This window comes from Rhinopithecus bieti, unplaced genomic scaffold (assembly GCF_001698545.2).
Source record: "Rhinopithecus bieti isolate Rb0 unplaced genomic scaffold, ASM169854v2 scaffold_5216, whole genome shotgun sequence".
Classification (NCBI taxonomy): domain Eukaryota; kingdom Metazoa; phylum Chordata; class Mammalia; order Primates; family Cercopithecidae; genus Rhinopithecus; species Rhinopithecus bieti.
This window is the reverse complement of record NW_016805021.1, coordinates 2031212-2056911: the sequence shown is the minus strand read 5'-3', so window position 1 is coordinate 2056911 and position 25700 is coordinate 2031212. Positions and strand designations below refer to the sequence as shown.

General features: G+C 40.7%; 1 protein-coding gene across 1 annotated transcript; it reads left to right on the top strand.

Annotated features, from left to right (window-relative positions):
* Positions 1-24217, top strand: DHFR (dihydrofolate reductase). The gene is made up of 6 exons (XM_017870933.1): positions 1-301; positions 748-797; positions 2919-3024; positions 14388-14514; positions 18775-18890; positions 23664-24217. The coding sequence occupies exons 2-6, from the start codon at positions 773-775 to the stop codon at positions 23740-23742; spliced, it is 453 nt and encodes a 150-aa protein (XP_017726422.1). The 5' UTR covers positions 1-301; positions 748-772; the 3' UTR covers positions 23743-24217.
* The last annotated feature ends 1483 nt before the right edge of the window (positions 24218-25700 follow it).

The following is a 25700-nucleotide window of genomic DNA, read 5'->3' as shown; positions in this document are numbered from 1 at the left end:
CCGGGCCGACTCCCAGCGAGAGGATGGGGCCAAACTTGCGGTCTGCGCTCGCAGGAAGGGTGGGCCCGACTGGATTCCCCTTTTCTGCTGCCCGGGAGGCAAAGTTGCTGATTTCTGCCCGGATCTTGCTGCCAGGCAAGGTCGTTGCCCTGCAGCGCCCTCGCCCAGGGCAAAGTCCCAGCCCTGGAGAAAACACCTCACCCCTGCCCGCAGCGCTTCGTTTGTCAGGTGCCTTAGAGCTGGAGCTTAAGGGATAATTGTCATGCGTGTCCATGTGAAGAGACCACCAAACAGGCTTTGTGTGAGCAACGTGGCTGTTTATTTCACCTGGGTGCAGGCGGGCTGAGTCGGAAAAGAGAGTCAGCAAAGGGAGATAAGGGTGGGGCTGTTTTATAGGATTTGGGTAGGTAAAGGAAAATTAGTCAAAGGGGGGTTGTTCTCTGGCGGGTTAGGAGTGGGGGTCACAAGGTGCTCAGTAGGGGAGCTTTTTGAGCCAGGATGATCCAGGAAAAGGAATTTCACAAGATAATGTCATCGCTTAAGGCAAGGACTAGCCATTTTCACTTCTTTTGTGGTGGAATGTCATCGGTTAAGGTGAGGCAGGGCATTTGCACTTCTTTTGTGATTCTTCAGTTACTTCAGGCCATCTGGGCGTATACGTGCGAGTCACAGGGGATGCGATGGCTTAGCTTGGGCTCAGAGGCCTGACAATAATGTTTCGAGTAACGCTGTTTCTCTAACTTGTAGGAATGAATTCAGGTATTTCCAGAGAATGACCACAACCTCTTCAGTAGAAGGTAATGTGGGATTAAGTAGGGTCTTGGTTGATGAAGTTTACCAATGCAGATGTTATTTAAATGGAAAGTTTTCCGTGTTAATCTGGGACCTTTTCTCTTATTATGGATCTGTATGCAGTTCCCAAGGTTCATTTACCATTATTAAAATTTTTTTGTCTTAGAAATTTTATGTTAACGCACAAGCAAATTATCAGGCATGGGGCAGAATTGGCAGCTGGGTGAAGGCTTCAGTGAAGGTTAGCACTCGGAAAGGAAAGCAGAGGAGGCCTTTGGAAGAGCTGCTGGAAGAGATAAGGCCTGAACAAAGGCAATAGAGAAGAGAGGGTAAAAAATCTTTAAGGTTACATGACCCTGGATTTTGGAGATCAGGAATTTAAAGATGATGCATCAAGGATGAACGCTCAGATTTTCAGTTTGAAAGCTGACATGACATGTAAAGGAGTGGAGAATAATGTACCATTGTAATGATGAGGCGCCTCTAGGACATCTAGGATAATTTCAGGCACCGGGATCTAGGTGAATTGAACTATTGGAGGGAAGGGAATAACCAAGGAAAAGAATGTGGGGGTTGAGAGGTGCCCCGTTTAAAACCTAAGAGACCTGGATATTTATGGTTGTAAGAGGAGGTATGGCAGAGGAAACAGAAACAGTAAGAAAGGAGCAGATGCTGCAGCTCTTGAATGGGACAGATACAAGGCATTTGGATTTGACACTTAGGTCACTGGTAGAGATAATGATGAGAGCCTATAGCTAAAGAATTGATAAAAGCCACTCTCAAAAATCCCAATATGGTCTGGTAATGTTGATGTTTCTTTGGTTCAGATAGCTGAGTCTCCAAGTTATTCTCCTAAGAAATTGACCCAAAGTGGACGCTATATGTAAAAAGTTTTTATAGAAGCGTTAAAAGAATAGGATAGAGACATAATTAAACATGTTTTAAGGCAATTGAGTGGAACATTAAGCAGCTATTTTTAAAAGTATGATTTAATATCAATCTACAAAGTACACAAATATGAATAATACAATTATATCAAACAGTTTTGACAGTACTGATTAGAGGCTGAACATTATTCTAAGTCTTTAATTCCCACAACAACCCTAGAAGCAGGAACTATTGTTATCTCTATTTTATGGATAAAGAAAGTAATCCACAAGGGATTAACACGATTTGTCTTGTGGATGACAAAATGGATTCAACTTGAGCACTTTGACTCAGAATTTTTTTTTTTTTTTTTTTGGAGACAGAGTCTCACCTCTATCTCCCAGGCTGGAGTGCAGTGGCGCAATCTCGGCTCACTGCAAGCTCCACCTCCCAGGTTCACGCCATTCTCCTACCTCAGCCTCCCGAGTAGCTGGGACTACAGGCGCCTGCCACCACGCCCGGCTAATTTTTTGTATTTTTAGTAGAGACGGGGTTTCACCGTGTTCGCCAGGATGGTCTTGATCTCCTGACCTTGTGATCCGCCTGCCTCTGCCTCCCGAGAATCTTTACTCGTTACTATGTTATACACAATTGCAATTGATTAAAAGTAAATATTGGATATAAATGGATAATGCCAAAGGGAAAAATAGTTATATTTAGGCCATAAGTGATAAGTATGAATTTTGGTAAGAATTTTAAGTTTATTTTTTTTAAAGGAGAGCCACTAAATGTCAGGATGTCAGTCATATCTATGCGCATACCTACACTAAGTCCTCACTTAACCTCATCTTGGAAACTGTGACTCTAAGTGAAACAATATATAGCAAAACCAATTTTACCATAGGCTACTTAAGTTCCTAGGGCATATTGCTGGTCACAAAAACATCACCAAACTTCTAAATGAAGGCCGAAAACATTTCTAATATTAAACACTGAAATAAATATGAGCTATACATACATTTAAGAATAATAATGTGCATGTCTTTGGGATATGGAGGGAAACTGGAGTACCTGGAGAAACTCCATGCAGACATGGGAAAAGCATGCAGACTCCACACAGACAGTGGCCCTGGCCAGGAATTGATTATTTTTCTCATCAATGTTAAAAGAAAACGATGTTATTCAAGGACTTGTTGTATATAAATATATGAAAATACATGTATATTCCCAAAATATACTTAGGCTTTGTGATTTTATAGGTAAACAGAATCTGGTGATTATGGGTAAGAAGACTTGGTTCTCCATTCCTGAGAAGAATCGACCTTTACAAGGTAGAATTAATTTAGTTCTCAGCAGAGAACTCAAGTAAGTACCTTAACATAAATTCACCACAAGAAAATCATGTCTTATAGTGGAGATCAGTATATGATAAAATGAAATTGCATAAAAGGAGCTATTGATGAGGCTACTTAATATCACAAAGGTGATTATAGAAAATAAGCAATTATTTGTACTACATGGCAATAATTTCTTCTACTGGCTGAGTAATTGATTTCATCACCTTGAAAAGTTACAATAAACATTAAATATCTCACTGTGGTATCAGATTTGCAAGTTTTCTTGAACCATCATTCACTAGGCTCAAATATAAATTTTACAGTATAATCAGTAACTTGTAGTTTCACATAAAGTCAAAACAACTATGTTTTGGGACTTGCTAAAATTAAGTGATGATCTCCTTTCTGGACCCAACCCTAAATGCAATAAAATGTGAATTTTAGGATGGGCTGAAATGGGTCATAATCTTCTGCTCTATTATTCCTAGTTAACCACAATACCCAGTAATATTTTGTACTTAACATTCATTACCCAGTGTCTGAAGGTAAAAAATTTCAAAGTATTGAAATGGTTCTAGAGATCCTGGAGAGAAGCAAGTATCTCCAGTTAGCCTCTGATAAGAATTTTCCTGTACCCCAATCCAGGGTTGGAGTCAGCAGTTCATGAAGCCTAGATATGCCTTGGCGACTGGAGAGTGGGAGGGGTAATCATATTAAGACTGCCCAGGAAGTCAACTCCAATGGCTTGGGAGGTTGAGGGGTGGCCAGAATTGGACCTGTGTTAATCCATTCTCATGTTGCTATAAAGAACTGCCAAGACCGGGCAATTTTACAGGAAAGAGATTTAATTGACTCACAGTTCCTCATGGCTGGGGAGGCCACAGAAAATTTAAAATCATGGTGGAAGGGGAAGCAAACACGTCCTTCTTCATATGGTGGCAGGAAGAAGTGCTGAGCTAAGGGAGAAAGGCCCCTTATAAAACCATCAGATCTCATGAGAACTTATTATCACGAGAACATCATGGGGGAAACCACCCTCCCCGTGATTCATTTATCTCCACCTCGTACTACCCTTGACATGTGGGGATTATTACAATTCAGGGTGTGATTTTGGTGGGGACACAGCCAAACCATATCAGGACCTAAGGGGAAAGTCTGGGATCTGGCATGTTAATCATTCTTAGTCTAATAATATAATCACCAAAAAGAATGCAGTATCCTAGGGCATTACGTGCTTGGGAACAGTGGTCATAGTATTATTTTCCCATGGATATTAATGAAGATTCAACCAAAGAAGCAGAACCAGTAGTAGATAGAAATAGGTATGTTAAAAGAGTTTTATTGCGAGGAATTAGCTTACACAATTATGGGGACTGGGTATGTGAGTCCAAAAATCTGTAAAGCAGGCCATCAGAAAGGGCAAGCTGGAATTCTCCAGCAGGGGCTGAAGCAGTACAGGTGAAATTTCTTCAGGAAAGCCTCAACTCTACTCTCAAGGCCTTTAAACTGATTGAATCAGCCCACTCAGATTAAAGTCCGACCTGGCACAGTGGCCAACCCCTGCAATCCCAGCACTTTGGAAGGCCAAGGCAGGTGGATCACTTGAGCTCAGGAGTTTGAGACCAACCTGTGCAACAAAATGAAACCCCATCTCTACAAAAAAATTAGCCAGCGTGGTGGCGTGTACCTGTAGTTCCCGGGAGGCAGAGGTTGCAGTGAGTCAGGATAGTGCCACTGCACTCCAGCCTAGCCAACAGAGTGAGACCCTGTCTCAAAAAAAATAAAAACTGTAATCACATCTACAAAATGTCTTCAAAGCAACACCTAGATACAGTATCTGAATAACCAAGAACTATATCCTAGCCAAGTTAACACTATGGGAAGGAAAGATCTACACAGCTATAGGCTAAGGGGATTCAGACTTACACAGATTCTCTCCCAAGTTCTTCCTAGAATGGCATAGGTAAAAACCCAGAAGAAAGTGTATAGAATATTTGCATTGATTGCCTCTGGGCGACGGGGCAGATTTGTTGATATGCATCTTGCCGCCTGCTTCCATCTTCATGCTATTCTTCTGGTTGCTAGGATGCTCTGATTATCTCTTTCCTTGGTATATATCAAATTCACAGACTATATCGCCATTCCAAGAAACTCTTTACTGACATTTTTGAATACTACTCAGGTTTGTTTATGGCTAGCTTGAGCTCAAACAGAAAGAAATCTCAGTTGGGGAGATGTTCACTTGAGCCAGCATTTCTCCTCAAAGATAATGAGTGTAATTTTTTTTACGACCTCCCTGTGATGCATGTAATTGGGTTTGGTTGCTTCTTGTGTATTTATGTATAATATATGTTGGTGTCTTGTGCTTTTTTTTTTAAGGCTAAGAAAATTTAAAGTCTTTATTATCAAGCATGCCAGGGAAATAGTGATACCAGTTAGTAAAAAATGTTAGAGTTCTTTTTTGTTGTTGTTCCTCCCGCTTCCTTCCTTGTTGGTCAATCCCACACATAGAGAGAGCACCTGCTGAGTGCCAGGCACTCTTGAATAAAAGGACAGAGATTTATACATGGAAATCACTTGCTTATGTCAGCTCTAAAGAGACTTCATTTTCACCCCTCTCCCCGTGTAAGAAGAAACTGAATCCTCAAGGTAATCACAAATTTTCTACCAAACACTAGTTATTTAGGGTAAATATTTCCTTAGTAAGGTATTGGGGGAAAATGTTTTTCCGAAGTTGTCTAGACAATCAAGTTGTGGCTTTAAAAGAACTTGAGGTAAGGCCGGGCACAGTGGCTCACGCCTGTAATCCCAGCACTTTGGGAGGCCGAGGAGGGCAGATCACAAGGTCAGGAGATCGACACCATCCTGGCTAACACGGTGAAACCCCGTCTCTACTAAAAATACAAAAAATTAGCCGGGCCCGATGGCGGGCGCTTGTAGTCCCAGCTACTTGGGAGGCTCAGGCAGGAGAATGGCGTGAACCCGGAGGGTGGAGCTTGCAGCGAGCCGAGGTAGGGCCACTGCACTCCAGCCTGAGCCAGACTCCGTCAAAAAAAAAAACAAAAAAACAAAAAAAAAAACTTGAGGTGGGAAGGGTGGGAATGACCACTGATGAATAAAAAATTTTTTTTTTTTTTTTTTTTTTTTTTTTTGGTGATGGAAATGTTCTAAAAGTAGATAGGAGTTATGCTTGCACAACTCTGTGAATGTACTAAACGTCACTGAACTGTACACTTTAAAAGGGTGAATTTTATGGTATGTGATTTTTATCAATAAAGTGACTTTTAAAAGTCTTTGGAACCAGCCAGGCACAGTGTGGCTCACACCTGTAATCCCAGCACTTCGGGAGGCCAAGGTGGGCAGATCACAAGGTCAGGTGTTCGAGACCAGCCTGGCCAAAATGGTGAAGCCCCATCTCTACTAAAAATACAAAAATTAGCCAGGTGTGGTGGCGAGCGCCTGTAATCCCAGCTACTCAGGAAGCTGAGGCGGGAGAAGCTATTGAACCAGGAGGTGGAAGTTGCAGTGAGCCAAGACTATGCCACTGCTCTCCAGTCTGCGCAACAGAGAGAGACTCCATCTAAAAAAAAAACTCGTTGGAACCCAAAATTAAATAAACAAGTTTTACTGCAATGCTATAGTAGCCTTGACACTATCTTTAGAAAATCCAGAATTGCCTCCATGTTACAAGATTTAAATAGTCTCCCATCCATGAAAGTTAACTAAATTTCGTGTCATAATTTTTTCCGATCTCACTGTCAGAGTCTCCACAGTGATTAAAACTTCTTGAAGGTGCAGATCTCTCTCCCCGTACCACTCACACACTTGGAGTAGCAAACACTGACTGACCTGGTTTCTGATATCTGCTATGGCCCTTAGTAACTTTGTGACTTTAGGCAGGTTACAAGTAAGCCTTGTTGAAGGTTCTTCCCTTACCTATTAAATGAGATGAATAATGACAACTTTTTAGGGTGATTTTGAAGACTCACTGAAATTTTGTATGTAAAGTTTCTGGCACACGGAAGGGTATAGGCATCAGTTCTACCGCCGCCCCGCGCCCCCCCCCACACACACACAAACTTGCTACTTTATATCTTATAGAACATACACATTAATATATTAATGAAATCACAGTGAACAGATTCATGATCTCATTTTCACCTTAAGATATTATTTTGTTCTTGTTTCCCTCGATCTTGAGACAAAAATCCACTGCCATCTAAATCAACTCTCTCATCACCCCTGACTTCATTCTGGATTCCTTTTTTTTCTATCTTCACCATGCTCTGCTGTCCCAACCTTTTAGTATTATCAAAGGCAAAATAAAAATGTTGAGATTAATCTCTAAATTTAACATTTTGTTTGAGAAGAAAAAAATTACAGTTTAGGGCATACATGAAGACAGGTAGCCTTCCATATGTCTGAAGAACAAAGGGAAGGTTAGAGGTTTTACTTAAAAGGAGAAATGTTACCGCTCTTTGAGAAAGTTCATTGGCACTACTAAGGTTTGGGGGCGCTGGCAAGCTCCGATTGGTGAGCAGTGAGTGGTGGGCAAAATTAGTTCTAGAGTTGCAGCAAGTTATCTCAGAAGCTGTAGATAAAACCGGTTTCAAGTCACAACAAGCAGTTCCAGCAGTCAGGCTCACAGAAAATTACATTATTGGAGCAATGTTTTATACCCTGAATGCTTTTTTCCCCTGTCCCCTCAACTCTGATTTAGCTGGGTATGACAAGAATGACCCACTGTCACCCAGGCTGGACGGCAATGGTGTGATCTCGGCTCACTGCAACCTCCACCTCCCTGGCTCAAGCAATTCTCCTGCCTCAGGCTCCCAAGTAGCTAGGATAACAGGCATGCACTACCATGCCCAGCTACTTTTTGTGTGTTTTGGTAGAAATGGGGTTTCTCCCTGTTGTCCAGGCTGGTCTCGAACTCCTGACCTCAGGTGATCTGCCCACCTCAGCTTCCCAAAGTGCTGGGATACAGGCATGAGCCACCACGTTCGGCCTACCCTGTTTTAAACCTCACCACAGTTTACTTTTCTGCTACCCTCAACTTTTTCAGAGCTTTCTTGTGTTAAATAACTTTAGTATGATTAAAATAAAATTCTATACTACACTTCGATTGTAGTCTGTAATGCCTGTGCCTTTGCATGTGTTTTTATCTCCTTTGACACTCGGTTAAGGAATCATGCCCTGAGGAGTATTTTCCTTCATCACCCCGGCCCTGCGTTCCCATGAAGCGTCCTCTGCACGTCTTTATTGTATGTCCTTTCGTACACTATAGTCACTGCTGAGATATTTCTGACTGCCATCACAATCTCTTTGAGTGCAGGGACTGCATATTTTATCTCTGTCCCCAGAATCTAGCATAACCCCTAGCAAAATAGGGATTCGGAAATCACACAATGAATAGTACATAGGTGATTTATAAAAATAGAACCATCCCATGTAGTACCACTTTGTAACCCACCTCTTTTTCCCTCATATATTAGAAAATAAAGTCCTGTAAATATTTTTAGTGGCTGCATAGTATTCCATTATGAGGCCGGAGCATACCCAATTTTTAATATGGGCATACCTCAGAGATATTGTAGGTTCAGTTCCAGACCACTGCAATAAATAAAGCAAATATCACAATAAAGGTGGTCACATGAATTTTTTGGTTTCTCGGTGCATGTAAAAGTTATAGTTACACTATAGTAATAGTCTAATAGATGTACAATAGTATTATATCTTTAAAAAACGTATGTACCTTAATTATGACTAAAAAATGCTAACAATCTTCCAAGCCTTCAGTGAGTCATAATCTTCTCACTATGGAGTGTCTTTCTTTGATATTGATGGTTGCTGACTGATAAAGGTGATGGTTGCTGAAGGCTGGGGTGGCTGTGGCAATTTCTTAAAATAAAACAATGAAGTTTGCCACATTGATCGACTTCCTTTCATGAAAGATTTTTCTGGAGCATGTGATGCTATTTTATAGGATTTTACCCACAACAGAATTTCTTTCAAAATGGGAATCAATCTTCTCAAACCTTGCTGTTGCTTTATTAACTTAGTTTGTGTAGTATTCTGAATCTTTTGTGGCCAAAACAATGTTCACAGCATCTTCACCGGGAGTAGATTTCATCTCAAGAAGCCAGTTGCTTTGCTCATCCATAAGAAGGAACTCCTTATCCACTGACATTTTATGAGGTTCCAGCAATTCCATCCCATCTTCAGGCTCCACTTCTAATTCTAATTCTCTTGCCATTTCCACCACATCTGCAGTTATTTCCACCCCTGAAGTCTTAAACCCCTGAAAGCCATCATGAGGGTTGGAATCAACTAACTCCAAACTCCTATTAATGTTGATATTTTGTTCTCCTCCTATGAATCATGAATGTTGTTAATGGCATCTAGAATAGTGAATCCTTTTTAGAAGGTTTTCCATTTACTTTGCGCAGATCCATCAGAGGAATGACTGACTATTGCAGCTACAGCCTTAGAAAATGTATTTCTTAAATAGTAAGACTTGAAAGTCAAAATTACTCCTTGATCCATGGGCTGCAGAATGAGCAGGAATATTTTGAAAGGAAATCTTCCTTCCTGAGCAGTAGGTCTCAACATTAGGCATAAAATATTTAAGTGAACCATGCTGTAAACAGATGTGCTGTCATCGAAGTTTCGTTGTTCATTTCTAATGCACAGGCAGAGAAGATTTAGCATAATTCTTAAAAGCCCTGGGATTTTCAGAATGGTAAATGAGCATTCGCTTCCACTGAAAGTCATCAGCTTGCCTTAACCCCCAACAAGAGAATCATCCTGTTCTTGGAAACTTTGAAACTAGGCATTGACTTCTCCTCTATAGCTATGAAGTCCTAGATGTCAGCTATGAAGTCCTAGATGTCAGCTATGAAGTCAAGTGCTATTCCTTGAATAGCAGGCTATTTTGTCTCCATTAAAAACCTGTTCTTAGTGTGACCACCTTCATCAATGATCTTAGCCAGATCTTCCGGATAAACTTGCTGCTTCACCTTGTACTTTTTTCTTATGAAGACAGCTTTTTCCTTAAACATCATGAACCAAACCCTGCTAGTTTCAAACTTTTCTTCTATAGCTTTCTCACCTCTCTCAGCCTTTACAGAATTAAAGAAGGTTAAAGCCTTGTTCTAGATTGGGTTTTGGTGTAAGGTAATGTGGCTGGTTTGATCTATCCAGACCACTCAGCTTTCTCCACATCAGCAATAAGGCTGTTTGCTTTCTTTGTTTTTTGGTTTTTGTTTTTTTGAGACAGAATCTCGCTGTCACCCAGGCTGGAGTGCAGTGGTGTGATCTCGGCTCACTGCAAGCTCCGCCTCCCAGGTTCACACCATTCTCCTGCCTCAGCCCCCTGAGTAGCTAGGACTACAGGCGCCGGCTACCACGCCTGGCTAATTTTTTTGTATTTTTAGTAAAGACAGGGTTGTACTGTGTTAACCAGGATGGTCTCGATCTCCTGACTTCATGATCCTCCCGCCTTGGCCTCCCAAAGTGCTGGGATTACATGTGTGAGCCACCGCACCCGGCCAGGCTGTTTGCTTTCTTACCATTCACATTTTCACTGGAATAGCACTTCTAGTTTCCTTCAAGAGCGTTTCTTTTGTATTTGCAACTTGGCTGTTAGATGCCAGAGGCTTGGCTTTGCTATGTGCCTCCTTCACTAAGCATAATCATTTCTAGCTTTTGATTTTACATGAGAAATATGCGACTCTTCCTTTCACTCCTACGCTTAGAGGCCATTGTAGGGTTACTAATTGGCCTCATTTCAATATTGTTGTGTCTCAGGGAATTGGGAGGCCAGAAGAGAGGGAGAGAAACAGGAATAGCCAGTTAGTGGAGCTGTCAGAACACACAACATGTATCAGTTCACCATCTTAAAAGGGCATGATTTATAGCACCCTGTAACAGTTACTTGCAACAGTAGCAGCAAGATCCCCAAAACATATTATAATGAAAAAGCCTAAAATATTGTGAGAATTACCAAAATGTAACATAGAGATACAACGTGAACACATGCTGTTGGAAAAACTTCACCAATAGACCTGCTTAGTGCAGGGTTGGCACAAACCAATTTGTAAAAAAGAAAAACACCTCAGTATCTTTGAAGCACAATAAAATGAGGTATGGCTTAGTAGGGAACCCCATTTTTAAAGGCTCAGTGTGAAAAGTCTTAAATTGAGGGTGTATTTTTGCGTTCTGGTTAAGACACCATTCCATTTCAGGGTTTTTTGTTTTTTTAAGTGGTTTCCCAACACTCCCTGGGGAAATGGAGCCAGAATTCCATTGGCCATCCTCACATCAGGAACAGTGAAAAAGGATAATGTTTATATGGCACCCGGAGTAATCAGATAAGGCCAGAGGACAAGAGGCAGGGTTCCACCTAATCTAAGCCCTACCATCCTGATGTCTAAGGGCCCCTGAATTAGAGGCCCCTGTAGCCCACAGGCACCAACTGAAGTCTTTTGTCCACGTAACAAGTTGCAGCTCAAGTTTCAAAGTGAGGGTGCTGGAGTTCAACTCCCAGGTCCGTCATTTCCTGGCTGTGTGACTGGTAGTTTCTTAACCATTCAGGCTCAGTTTCCTCATCTATAAAAAGGAATGATAGTACCACGTACGATTGCCAGTTAAATGCAGTGTGTACATTATCTCATTTAGTCTTCATGCAAACCCTCAACACTCAGTCACAGAAACATCAAGCATGTCCACACACTTCTTAACAAAGAATACGTATTCTACCACATACCAACTCCCCTTTGTCAGGGAATCCAATCTGGATTGGTTTAAAATAATTGTAGGAAAGAAATTCAGCAGTGAAATACGTCACTATATTGGATGCTTCCTATTTGTCATTTACTGTATTAATTTCTAGCACATGTGCCGTGTAAGGGCTGATGAACTCAAACACTAGCTCAGCTTTTTGCATGTTCTTTTTTACCCACCTGGAGGTCCAGTGTTTTCTGTGATACTGAACTCTAAACTGCTAAATAGCCACATTTTACGGAAGCATATTCTTCATACCTTTGCTTTAACTTAAATCTCTAACTTTGCTCTATCTTTAATTTGTTTTTTTGTGTTTTTTGTGGCGGCGGGAGTTGGGTTTTTTTGAGACAGAGTCTCGCTGTCTCACCCAGGCTGGAATGCAGTGGCGCAATCTCGGCTCACTGCAACCTCCGCCTCCTGGGCTCGAGCAATTCTCCTGTATCAGCCTCCCAAGTACCTGGGATTACAGGCACGCACCACCACGCTCAGCTAATTTTTCTATTTTTAGTAGAGACGGGGTTTCACTATGTTGGCCAGGCTGGTCTGGAACTCCTAACCTCAGGTAATCTGCCCGGCTTGGCCTCCCAAAGTGCTGAGATTACAGGCATGAGCCACCACGCCTGGCTAATCTGTTCTTCACTTTCTTTTCCACACTCACTACAAAAGGGCAAGGAAGTCGTCACATCTGCAGTTACTAACACCGTCACAGCTCTGTTTTGGCCATCATCGGTTTAACTAAACTCTCTTCTCTCCCAACTCCAAATCTTTGTTTCTTCTAGATTCAGTTCTTTCTCTGAAGAGCCTAGTCCAACCTGGTCCCTGCAACTGCCCTGATACCTTAGAAGATAACCTGGGCTTATTTAACTTCTCCCTGGCCTCCATGTCTATTTCCATCCTGAGTCAAAGTATATTCTTTGCTCTAACCTAATTCTTTTAAGAATGACAGAATAAAATAAGTAAAATATATATTAGGAGGGAGAGGGAGGAGGCAATCAAGTTCTTGATTAATCCTTATTATAACTATGAGTTCAAGGGCAATTATATAATCTTGTTAAAGCAGCAGGCTAAAAACTTGACATTGAATTGTAATTTCTGTTGTGTATCTAATTACTATGAAAACCTAGTTCCACAGGTTTCGTCATTTATAAAGGGAATTGCAACCCCCACCATGACCAACAAAATAGTTTCAGAGATTGGGAGAGATTAAGCTAGTCAGCGTACACCAAGTTTGTCCAGCCCATGAACCGCAGGCCTCAGAGTGGCCCAGGATGGCTTTGAATGCCACCCAACACAAATTGATAAACTTTCTTAAAAGATTATGCACAGATCTTTTTTTTTTTGTAAGCTCATCAGCTATCGTTAATGTTAGTGTATTTTATGTGTGACCCAAGACAATTCTTCCAATGTGGCCAAGAGAAGCCAAAATATTGGACCACCCCTGAGTAAACACTGGAATTAATTAACTTCTTCCCTTTTGGATTTTAATTACATAATAATAAGCTCATTTTTTAATACTTCACCCATTCCTGTATTGTTTGAAACATGAAAATCCTTTTCCCCGTTCCCAAAGGTAATGACATTAGCAGTCTGAATGTCATTCCAAGCTTTTCTGCAGTCATTCAAACATATCACTCTTTTTCTAGTATTTTATCAGGAAAATCTTCACACGTACAGAAAGAAGTTTACAGTAAACCATCCACCTACGTCTACCATTAACATTTTACTCTACTAGTTTCATCACATCTTCATTCATCCATCAATCGGTCTTGTTCATTTTTGCATTCATAATAAACTGCAGACATTAGTGTATTTCCACCTAAATACTTCATCATTCATACCATTAATGATTCAGTCTTGGCCGGGTGCTGTGGCTCACACCTGTAATCCCAGCACTTTGGGAGGCTGAGGCGAGCGGATCAGCAGGTCAGGAGATCGAGACCATCCTGGCTAACGGGTGAAATCCCGTCTCTACTAAAAATACAAAAAATTAGCTGGACATGGTGGTGGGCGCCTGTAGTCCCAGCTACTCGGGAGGCTGAGGCAGGAGAATGGCGTGAACCTAGGAGGCGAAGCTTGCAGTGAGCCGAGATCGCGCCACTGAACTCCGGCCTGGACAACAGAGCGAGACTCTGTCTAATAAATAAGTAAAATGATTCTGTCTTTTACAGTTTTTTTTCTTCTGAGGTAACTATTACGTGAGACACAAGTCTTAAATGTACATTTGCTAAGTTTTGGTAAATGTATACACCTGTGTAACCCTAGCCCTATCAAAGATACAGAATAGTACCTATCACCCCAGAAAGTTCTCTCCTGCCCTGTCCAAGTGAATCTTTATCCCACCCCTCTGGAAATAACTCCTATTCTGATGTTTTTCCACCAGAGATACCACAAGATATCACCTGGTTCTGTTTCATGATTCATTGTGAGCCATAGATGTAAAATGTAGGCTGAATTATTGGTCATAGGTCATACTGATGTTAAGTGCTTCTTGTTGAAAGGATTCATATTTATGATGATTTTAATTCTATAGTCACTGCTTCTTAGTCAGATTATTTGACTAGTATGGATTTTACAAAAATTATGTGTAATTTTTTTTTTTAACTTCAGGGAACCTCCACAAGGAGCTCATTTTCTTGCCAGAAGTCTGGATGATGCCTTAAAACTTACTGAACAACCAGAATTAGCAAATAAAGTAGACATGATTTGGATAGTTGGTGGCAGTTCTGTTTATAAGGTAAGTGTAGTTATTGGTAAATAAAAAGAAATGTTCTATTCTACTTTCTTTCGGCTTCCCTGCCATTTAAAGGAAGCGGAAGAAAACAGATATAACTCATTGTCTGAACCTTTAAAAAATTAAGCCATGAGTACAGGAAGCAGCGCATTATCTGTACTGTCAATTATTTGTTGTCAGTTCAAATTATTTGCTGTTTGATACTATACAAACTAAATAGAAATGCAAAAATAAATACTTTAGTCTGTATCAGCCTACCTTTTATAGGCTATTTATTATTATTTATAGCCTATTTATTGTTTATTCATTTATTTTTGAGACAGGTTCTTGCTTTGTCTCCCAGGCTAGAGTACAGTGGCACTGTCTCACTGTAGCCTCGAGCTCCCAGGCCCAAGCAATCCTCCCACCTTTCCTCCCAAGTAGCTGGGACTTTAGGCACACCCCATCATGCCTGGCTAATTTTTGTATTTTTTGTAGAGTCAGGGTTTTGCCATGTTGCCCAGGTTGGTCTTGAACTCCTGGGTTCAAGCAGTTGATCTCCCAAAGTGCTGGGATTACAGGCGTGAGCACCTAGCCTATTTATCTTTTTAATTGGCAAATAATTGCATATATATATTATGTACAACATGTTGTTTTGAAATGTGTATATATTGTAGAATGGCTAGATGGAGCTAATTAACATATGTATTACCCACTTATTTTATGTGATAAGAACACTTAAAGTCTACTCTCTTAGCAATTTTCAAGAATACATTTATTAACTATAAAATAGTAGATGTTGTACAATAGATCTCTTTAACTTACTCCTCCTGTGTAACTGAAATCTTGTATCTTGTGACCAACATCTCTCCAGTACCAGTCTACTTTCAAATCAAAGAATAATTGATGTTTCCAATTTAAAATCCATTCTAAATCTTTTCCTGAGAATTGTAGTTGCATTGCACTGGTTTCTACTACCTGAATGTACCCTAAATATACTTGAGTTACCCCTTTGTCTTTCAGGATGAATATATCTCTTACTGAGAAAGGGTTGGGGCTCTCAGTTGATATACACTAACTAGATGTATATGAATTTATTACAAGCAGAAAACTTCCTCAATCACTTTTTTTGGGGTTTTTGTTGTTGTTGTTGTTGTTGTTGTTGTTGTTTGAGATAGAGTCTCACTCTGTCGAGACTCTGTCGCCCGGGCTGCAGTGCAGTGGCATGATCTCGGCTCACTGCAAGCTCCGCCTCCCGGGTTCACGCCATTCTCCTGCCTCAGCTTCCCGAGTATCTGGGACTACAGGCGCATACCACCATGCCCAGCTAATTTTTTTGTATTTTTAGTAGAGACGGGGTTTCACCGTGGTAGCCAGGATGGTCTTGACCTCCTGACCTGCTGATTCGCCCGCCTCGGCCTCCCAAAGGGCTGAGATTACAGGTGTGAGCCACCACGCCTGGCCAAATACCCCTTTTTTAATACCAAATGACTTCCAGCTTTAAAATTTTTGAGGATAATAGAATTCTTTGCCTTTTAAAACACTAATGAAAATTAACGTTTATGAGGAGGAAGAAAATCAGTTTCTGTCATTTGGGTGGTCTTGTGGTAAGATATATACACTGAAATTATTTTAGAAAGAAGAGGTAGGTGGGGGCCTGTAATCCCAGCACTTTGGGAGGCCAAGGGGGGTGGATTGCTTGAGGTCAGGAGTTCAAAACCAGCTTGGCCAACATGGTGAAACTCCATCTCTCCTAAAAATACAAAACTTCGTTGGGTGTGGTGGTGGGCCCCTGTAGTCCCAGCTACTTGGAAGGCTGAGGTGGGAAAATCACCTGAACACAGGAGGCAGAGGTTGCAGTGAGCTGAGATCGCGCCACTGCACTCCAGCCTGGGTAACAGAGTGAGACTCTGTCTCAGAAAAAAAAAAAAACTCTCAGTTTCTTGGGCTCCTGTTTCTAGAACCTCTTATTTTCTCAATTTGTGATAGAAGAAAATGGACATTTTTTTCCTTGATATTTTCATCCAAGTATGAATTTCTTCTAAGAAAACAAGTTATTTCTTTATTTTGTTCAGTGCCTACCACACTTTGAATGATTACCATAATCACTAGAAAATGTATTCTTTAAGCAATATAAGTAAGTAAATGCATTTATATAATATGATAAATCTATATATAGATAAATAGGAAGTAGAATCTTCAAATGATATTTTTACATTATCCACCTACCACACATCACAACAGCTTGTAGGTATCATTCAGGCTTATCTTCTGTGAACCAAATCGGACCTCTCAGCCTATTTTTGTAAAGAAAGTTTCATTGGAACACAGCTCCACCCATTCGTTCAGTACTGTCTGTGGCCTACAAAGGTAGGAAACCCTATGGCCCTCAGAGCCTAAAATATTTACCATCTCTCCCTTTACAGAAGGTTTGCTTATATAATCACCCTTTTTTTTTTTTTTTTTTTTTTTTTTGAGACTGAGTTTTGCCCTTTTTGCCCAGGTTGGGTGCAATGGCACGATCCTCAGCTCACCACAACTCCGCCTCCCGGGTTCACGATTCTTCTGCCTCAGCCTCCCAAGTAGCTGGGATTACAGACTGCACCACCATGCCCGGGTAATTTTGTATTTTTTTTTGTTTTTGTTTTTTGTTTTGTTTTTGAGGCGGAGTCCTCGCTCTGTCGCCCCGGACTGAGTGCAGTGGGCCTGGCTCTCAGCTCACTGCAAGCTCCGCCTCCCGGGTTCACTGCATTCTTCTCTGCCTCAGCCTCCCGAGTAGCTGGGACTACAGGCACCCCACCACCGTCGCCCGGTCTATTTTTTTGTATTTTGTAGAGACGGGCGTTTCACCGTGTTACCAGGATGGCCCGATCTCCTGACCTCGTGATCCGTCCGTCTCGGCCTCTCCAAAAGTGCTGGGACTACAGGCTTGAGCCCACGCACCGGCCTATAATTTTTGTTATTTTTTAGTAGAAGACGGGGTTTCTCCATGTTGGTCAGGCTGGTCCTAAACTCCTGACTTCGGGTGACCACCTGCCTCAGCCTCACAAAGTGCTGGGATTACAGGCATGAGCCACCGCGCCCAGCTTATAATCAACTTTAATACAGAACTTCACCACCACAGTCAATCTAATAATCCAGATGGCTCCTAAGTGACTAAGGGGCAGGTAACATAGACAGCATGTGCAGGACAAACTGATAATTCACGTCCTACGCAGGACAGAGCAGAACGGCACAAGATTTCTTCACACTACTTAGAACAGCATGTCATTTAAATCTTATGCATTATTTCTGGAATTTTCCAGTTAATATTTTCAGATCACAGTTGGCCACAGATAACAAACTGGAAAGTGAAACTGCAAATAAAGGGGGACTCTGCATTCCACTTTTTAAATTTTTGGTATAGTAAGAATTGGTAGAGCATCTATTTGGTTGTAGCAAAGATAATAAATGATTTAATATAAAATGATGTTTTGAAAATAAAAAGTAAAATTTGTTCTGTACCCTTATTTGGAATTTTAAAAATAAACACTTGGATTTGTTATGTCTATGTGTGTGTGTGTGTGTGTGTGTGTGTGTGTTTTCTATAAGCTATTTAAGATCAAGAATTACTGCTTTCTTAGAATTGCAAGTAAGACATACTTTTATGAATAAGAATTTTAAGACGCTCATTCCAGGGCAACTTTTTCTATAGAAATTATCAACCATATTTTAGGGAGTAGTTAGAAAAGTCATGTACAATATTAAGCCAAATGTTAATACAATTGTTAGCAAGAAGAAGCAGAATAAATTACCTACCTACTAGCATTGTAATTATCTTCTGAGAATTGGAAGCATTACTAAATTTTATGTATATGTACTAAGTATGCTCTTGGGGGTTTCCATAGTCAAGGTCTCATCAAATTGTACTGTCTTATTCATACATGTTTATGTAAATTTTTCTATGGAGAGCAACTAGATAATTTGGGGCTCTTAACTCTAAACAGCCAAAGGGAAAACAATAAAAGAGAATGCTTAAATTAAAAAGTTCTTGTAAGCAAACTGGAGGTCAGACTATATTTAAACTCAGTCTGTCGTAATTATTGATAACGGTTAGTGTCATTCTCAATATAACTAAGGCATACTTTGCAGCACCCCAGATGAAATAATAGGATATTTTAATAATATGCTTTGGCAGTACCAAGCATATTTTCAATACTTAGTATAAACTAACTAAACATAAATCTTAGCGTTTCTATGTCTTTTGACACACATTAAGAAAATTGATGTTGTTTTATTTCAAAGGAAGCCATGAATCACCCAGGCCATCTTAAACTATTTGTGACAAGGATCATGCAAGATTTTGAAAGTGACACCTTTCTTCCAGAAATTGATTTGGAGAAATATAAACTTCTACCAGAGTAAGTATAATGTTATTTAAAAAAAAAAAAAAAAAAAAAAAAGGCCAGGCACAGTGACTCACACCTGTAATTCCAGCACTTTGGGAGGTCGAGGGGGGCAGATCACCTGAGGTCAGGAGTTGAAGAGCAGCCTGACCAACGTGGCGAAACCCCATCTCTACTAAAAATTCAAAAAATTAGCTGGGCGTGGTGGCACATGCCTGTAATCCCAGCTACTTGGGAGGCTCAGGCAGGAGAACTGCCTGTTCCTGGGAGGCAGAGGTTGTAGTGAGCCAAGATCACACTATTGCACTCCAGCCTGGGTGACAGAGCAAGACTTTGTCTCAAAAAAGAAAAAAAAAAAAATTAAGTCTTTTAAACCCTGAGCATATGATGTCTTTCCCCTTGTTTAGATCCTATTTTGTTCAGCAATGTTTTATACCTTTCAGTGTTAAATTCATTCTTATGTATTATATTCCTTTTGATGCTGTTGTAAATGGTGTTTTCTTTAGTTTCAGACTGTTCATTGCTACTTACAGAAATGCAAGTAATTTTTGTTTATTGATCTTGTATCTTGCAACCTTGCTGAACTCATTTAGTAATTCTGATTCTTAGTAGATTCCTTAGGGTTTTCTCTACAGTATAATGTCTTCTGCAAATGTAGGTTTACTTCTTCCTTTTTAATCTGGATTTTTTTTTACTTTTTTCTTTGCCTAATTGCCATGGCTAGACCTGCCAATACAGTGTTGACTAGAAGATAGCAAGAGCAGACTTACTTGTCTTGTTCCTAATCTTAGAAGGGAAGCCTTTCTCTCTCATCAAGTGTGATTTAAGCTGTGAGTGCCTTTATCACATTGAGGAAGATCCCTTCTGTTTCTAGTTTATTTAGTATTTTTTATCATTAGAGTATTATAGATGTTGTGGGATACTTTTTCTGAGTCTATTAAGATGATCATGTGGTTTTTGTCTTTTATACTAATACTTTAATGTACTATTAATATGGTATATCACATTGATTTTCATGTTAAACTAATGTTTCTGGGATAAATTCTACTTGGTAATGGTATCTAATCCTTTTTATATGTTACTAGGCTTAGGTTGCTAGTATTTTGTTGAAGATTTTTGCATTTATATTCAGAAGGGGTGATTTATAGTTTGTTTGTTTTTCTTTTTGAGACGGAGTCTCGCTCTGTCACCCAGGCTGGAGTGCAGCAGCACAATCTCAGCTCACTGCAAGCTCTGCCTCCCAGGTTCACGCCTCCTGAGTAGCTGGGACTACAGGTGCCCACCACCACACCCGGCTAATTTGTTTTTGTTTTTTTGTTTTGTTTTTTTTTTTTTTGAGACAGAGTCTGGCTCTGTCGCCCAGGCTGGAGTGCGGTGGCCGGATCTCAGCTCACTGCAAGCTCCGCCTCCCAGGTTTACGCCATTCTCCTGCCTCAGCCTCCCAAGTAGCTGGGACTACAGGCGCCCGCCTCGTCGCCCGGCTAGTTTTTTTTTTTGTATTCTTTAGTAGAGACGGGGTTTCACCGTATTAGCCAGGGTGGTCTTGATCTCCTAAAGACGGGGTTTCACCACGTTAGCCAGGATGGCCTCGATCTCCTGACCTCATGATCCGCCCACGTCTGCCTCCCAAAGTGCTGGGATTACAGTTTTTGTTGTTTTTTTAATGCCTTCCCCTGGTTTTGTTATCAGGATAAAAGTGACCTCATAGAGTGAATTAGGAGATGCTCTCTTCCCTTCTGTGATTTTGAAAGAGTTTGTGACGGATTGGTAGTACTTCTTAAATGTCTTAGAAAATTTTAATAGTGAATAGACTGAGATAGGAATAAGGAAATTGCTCCAAAGTGGAGATTCTAAACAAGGCTATGGGAGAAAGCAAAAAACTCTTCCATTGCAACATTTGATGGTCATTTGTACTTTCAGGCATCTACTAACATGACATCATAACAGCCTCTTTAATGGAATGGAGGGAATTCTCTAACGGGAGACCTAGAATAAGTCAGTCCTTCATTCTCTGGAGAAAAAGGAAACCTGTGAAGATAAAGTGAATATGCCATGTCCCTGGAAAACTAACATTGCTCAATTCTGGAGCGGCTTTCTCTCCAGATCTCCTTGTGCTGGGGAACTTGGATTTGCTTTCTACTGTCCAAATATAAACTTCGGTCATTCTCCACCTCCCCTATCCCTTTCCCCACAGCTACTCACTTAGTTTAAGCCCTGTTGTCTCTATCAGTTAACCTCTTATGGTTATATAGGTTTCTGCTCAAATATAATGTCTTTTATTAACAATATTCTTCCCGATTTAAAAAATAAAACACACTAGTATAGTGAAATACAGATGAAAGAGAGAACTTGTGAGGCAAGAAGAGAATAAAATTAGAATGTAGAAGGAGCCACAAGTGATGGAAGCCAGGGCAGAAGGTCATATTAATAAAGTAAGGTGGTTTTACTTTGTGTCTGCCTTCATCCCTGTAGGTCATTGTTTGGGCAGTCGATTTTTCAACAGCACTGTGCCAGACTATCCTCTAGGGCTCTGCTCTCATTCATCTTACCTGGAAGAAATCTATCTCAGACTATTTCACACTAGACCCCAACCAAACCAGCAGGCCCAGATATTTTATATCGGCAGTTTTCTACTTAATGAGCCCCCAACAGGCTTTTACTTCTAGTTAATAATCTTCTGTGTGACCATGTAATCAAAGAGAATAGAGATTAAAAGAGGCCTGTGGAGGCAGTAGTTGGCTCCAGAGCTGGGACAGATGCCCCTTGTCAATGGACACCTTGAAGCAGGTTTTGGATAGGCTGATGTTTCTTCTTCTGACCCTACAACTTCCTGTCAGGATGCTGGCATACTCGTCCACATTACTCAGCTGCCCCTTTGCTCCTGAGCCTGTGCTTCCTATAGAGTCTTGATTTTAATTGTGTTTTGGTTTTTTGGTTTATTTTTTGTTTTTGAGATACAGTCTTGCTTTGTTGCCAAGGGTGGAGTGCAGTGGCACGATCTTGGCTCACTGCAACCTCCTCCCAGGTTCAAGCGATTCTCCTGCCTCAGCCTCCCAAGTAGCTGGGATTACAGGTGCCCACCATCATGCCTGGCTAATTTTTGTATTTTTAGTAGAGATGGGGTTTCACCATGTTGGCCAGGCTTGTCTCGAACTCCTGACCTCAGATGATCCACCCGCCTCGTCCTCAGCTTCCCAGAGTGCTGGGATTAAAGGCATGAGCCACCACCCCCGGCCCAGAAACTTCTTGATATGTCGCTTTTGTCTTATGAACTGACAATCTTGACACTTGAGAATTTTGCACCAAAAATGTATGTAGATCTTACTTTTCATGACTCATTTCAGAGAGACTAAAATTAATAGAAAATGGTTAATAGAAACATTGCTTCTTCCTCTGAAATATAAATTATTCCAGAAAGCATCTTTTTCCCTATAATTGTATTACTTTGTACCCCTAATTTTTTTTTACCAAAATTGCATAATCTCTAATTAGTCAACAAAGGTTAATGTCTGTTATTACTCAGCAATGTATTGAATATCACGAGACTTAAACGTTTACTGTGTTGTCCCTGCCTACAATGAGTTTTAAAAATAGAGAAATGAAACAAACCAATAATACTAGTAGGCACCATTTATAGAACACTTAATGTGTTAGGCACAATGCTACATTCTTTTTTGGTTTTTTGGGGTGGGGGCGGAGTCTTGCTCTGTCATGGAAGCTGGAGTGCAATGGCGCCATCTTGGCTCACTGCAACCTCCGCCTCCCAGATTCAAGCAATTCTCCTGCCTCAGCCTCCTGAGTAGCTGGGATTACAGGCACCCGCCACCATGCCCAGGTAATTTTTGTATTTTTGTTAGAGACAGCGTTTCACCATGTTGGCCAGGCTGGTCTTGAACTCCTGACCTCAAGTGATCGACTCACTTTGGCCTTCCAAAGTGCTGGGACTACAGGCATGAGCCACTGCACCTGGCCAACAATGCTAAATTTTTTACAAGGATGAAGACTTTGACAGCAGGCTCAGAAGCATGTCACACAGCAGAACCAGAATGAAGCACAGTCTGATTCAAACAGGTGTTCCTGACTACCTGGAGCATACTGGGGTACAGCCTGCATAGTACTGAAGAAGTAACCAAAGATTGGGGTTCACTGGAGGCTGGAATGGTCAGAAGATTCCTCAGTGGAGAAGCTGGGTTTTGGATGGGAAGCTGGAGAGAACACAGGCTTAAGTGAGAGTTAGGGAACAGGAATAGCAGATCCTAATAAAGGAATTAATATCTGCCACACATTGTGGAATTAGAGCAGTGTGGTGTCCATCAATCAAACTGAAGTAGAGAACCTGTCACTGTCCAGGGCACATAATTTCAGTTATGCCCTAAACAGCTTCAGGTTCTATTTTGTCTTTTGCTTACACAAGAAATGTGATACCAAATGTAAGTCTTGCCAAAAGTTCTTAAGAAATTTCCTATTAGCTGGGTGATAGAGAGGAAAGATACAAGGGAAACTGCTAACTGGTTTTTGAGAGAATGAGGAATCCAAAGGAAACAAAAGAGGAGAAATTACACTTTTTGTTTTCTAACTTTCTATATAGTTTACAGTTTTTTTCTTATCATTTGCATATGTAGTATATTTGCATGATATTTATCCAACTTGACAGTGGTTTACCATTGTGAAGAAAAAAGGAAAACTTTTTATTTGCTTTATGCATTATTGATGCATTTAAACTGAGAATGACGGAAGCTGTGTTTTTAATGGACACATAATTTAATTATATATTTTTTCCTTTTACAGATACCCAGGTGTTCTATCTGATGTCCAAGAGGAGAAAGGCATTAAGTACAAATTTGAAGTATATGAGAAGAATGATTAATATGAAGGTGTTTTCTGGTTTAAGTTGTTCTCCCTCCCTCTAAAAAAAGTATGTATTTTTACATTAGAAAAAAAGTATTTTGTTGACTTTAGATCTATAATTATTTCTAAGCCACTTGTTTTTATTCCCCACTACTCTTGACTCTATCAGATACCATTTATGAAACATTCTTGCTATAAATAAGTGCTTCTCCAAGACCCTGACTGAGTCCCCAGCACTTGCTACAGTGAGCTGCCTTTCCACACCCATCACATGTGACACCCTTGCCAGTCCTTGATTGACATTGTCGGGCTTTTCAAATGTTGGTAATATTTATTAAAGATGAAGATCCACATACCCTTCAACTGAGCAGTTTCACTAGTGGAAATACCAAAAGCTTCCTATGTGTATATCCAGAGGTTTGTAGATAAATGTTGCAGCCTTGTTTGTAACAGTGAAAAACTGAAAACAACCTGGAAGTCCAGTGATGGGAAAATGAGTGTGTTTCTGTCTTAGATAGGGGAACCCAAAGTAGATTCCAAGACTGAAATTTCAGTGAAAGCAGTTTATTTGCTAGGTCATACCAGAAACCATCGGTTGAGTTATGCAAAAACTGAACTGAGAAGGTAAGAAAACCAGTTTAAAGTCAGCAAGCAGGTTCTCACTGGTAACAAGCTCCATACTGCTGAGATACAGGGAAATGGAGGGGAGAAAACTGGAGTATTGATTCCCCTCTCTCCTTGGTTGTCAGCTCCCTGTCCTGTGTGTGGGCGGAACGTACTCCAACTGCTCTATAGTAAGTCCCAGGTGTTTGCAGTAAGAAGCTGCTGGCATGCACGGGAACAGCGAATGCCAAACACTTCAAGCAATTCCATGTTTAAGTATATAAGCGTTTCATATATATATTATATATATATATATATAAAATATAATTTTTTTTTTAGTGCAGTGGTGCAATCTCAGCTCACTACAACCTCCACCTTCCCAAATTCAAGCAATTCTCCTGCCTCAGGCTCCCAAGTAGCTAGGACAAAGTGCATGCCACCATGCCCGGATAAATTTTTGTATTTTGTATTTTTAGTAGAGACGGGATTTCACCATGTTAGTAAGGCTGGTCTCAAACTCCTGACCTCAAGTGATTCGCCCACCTCAGCTCCCAAAGTGCTGGGATTACGGGCATGAGCCACCACACCTGGCACATCTTCATTCTTTTTATGTAGTAAAAAGAATAAAACCACACATGGTTTATTTGAAATATTCTATAATTTAAAAAAATACAGAAGCAGGAAAACCAATTCTAAGTTCAAGTGAGGGATGATGGTTGCTTGAACCAAAGGGTTGCATGTAGTAAGAAATTGTGATTTAAGATATATTTTAAAGTTGTAAGTAGCAGGATATTCTGATGGAGTTTGACTTTGGTTTTGGGCCCACTGAGTTTGAGATGCCTTTGAGAAATGAAGGAAGTGGAGAGAGAATAAAAGAAAAACTAGCTGGGCACAGTGGCTCACACCTGTAATCCTAGCACTTTGGGAGGCCAAGGCAGGTGGATCACTTGAGACCAGCTTGGGCAACATGGCAAAGCCCCATCTCTACAAAAAACACAAAAATTAGCTGGGCATTGTGGCACACACCTGTATTCCCATCTACTCAGGGAGCTGAGATGGAAGGATCTGTTGAGCCCGTGAGTCCAAGGCTGCAGTGAGTCGTAATTGTGCCACTGCACTCCAGCCTGGGTGACAGAAGAGACCTTGTCTTGAAAAGGAATCTGAAAACAATGGAACCATGCCTTCAGAATTCTAGAAAGTTATTTTCAACTGATAAATCTATATTCACCCAAATAATCAAGGGTGAAGGTAAAATGCATTTTTAGACAAGCAAAGACTCGGGTTACCTCTATGTACCCTTTTTTGGGAAGCTGTTGGAGAAAATACTCCAGCAAAGTGAAGGAGTACACAAACCAGAGAATGACATAGATCCAG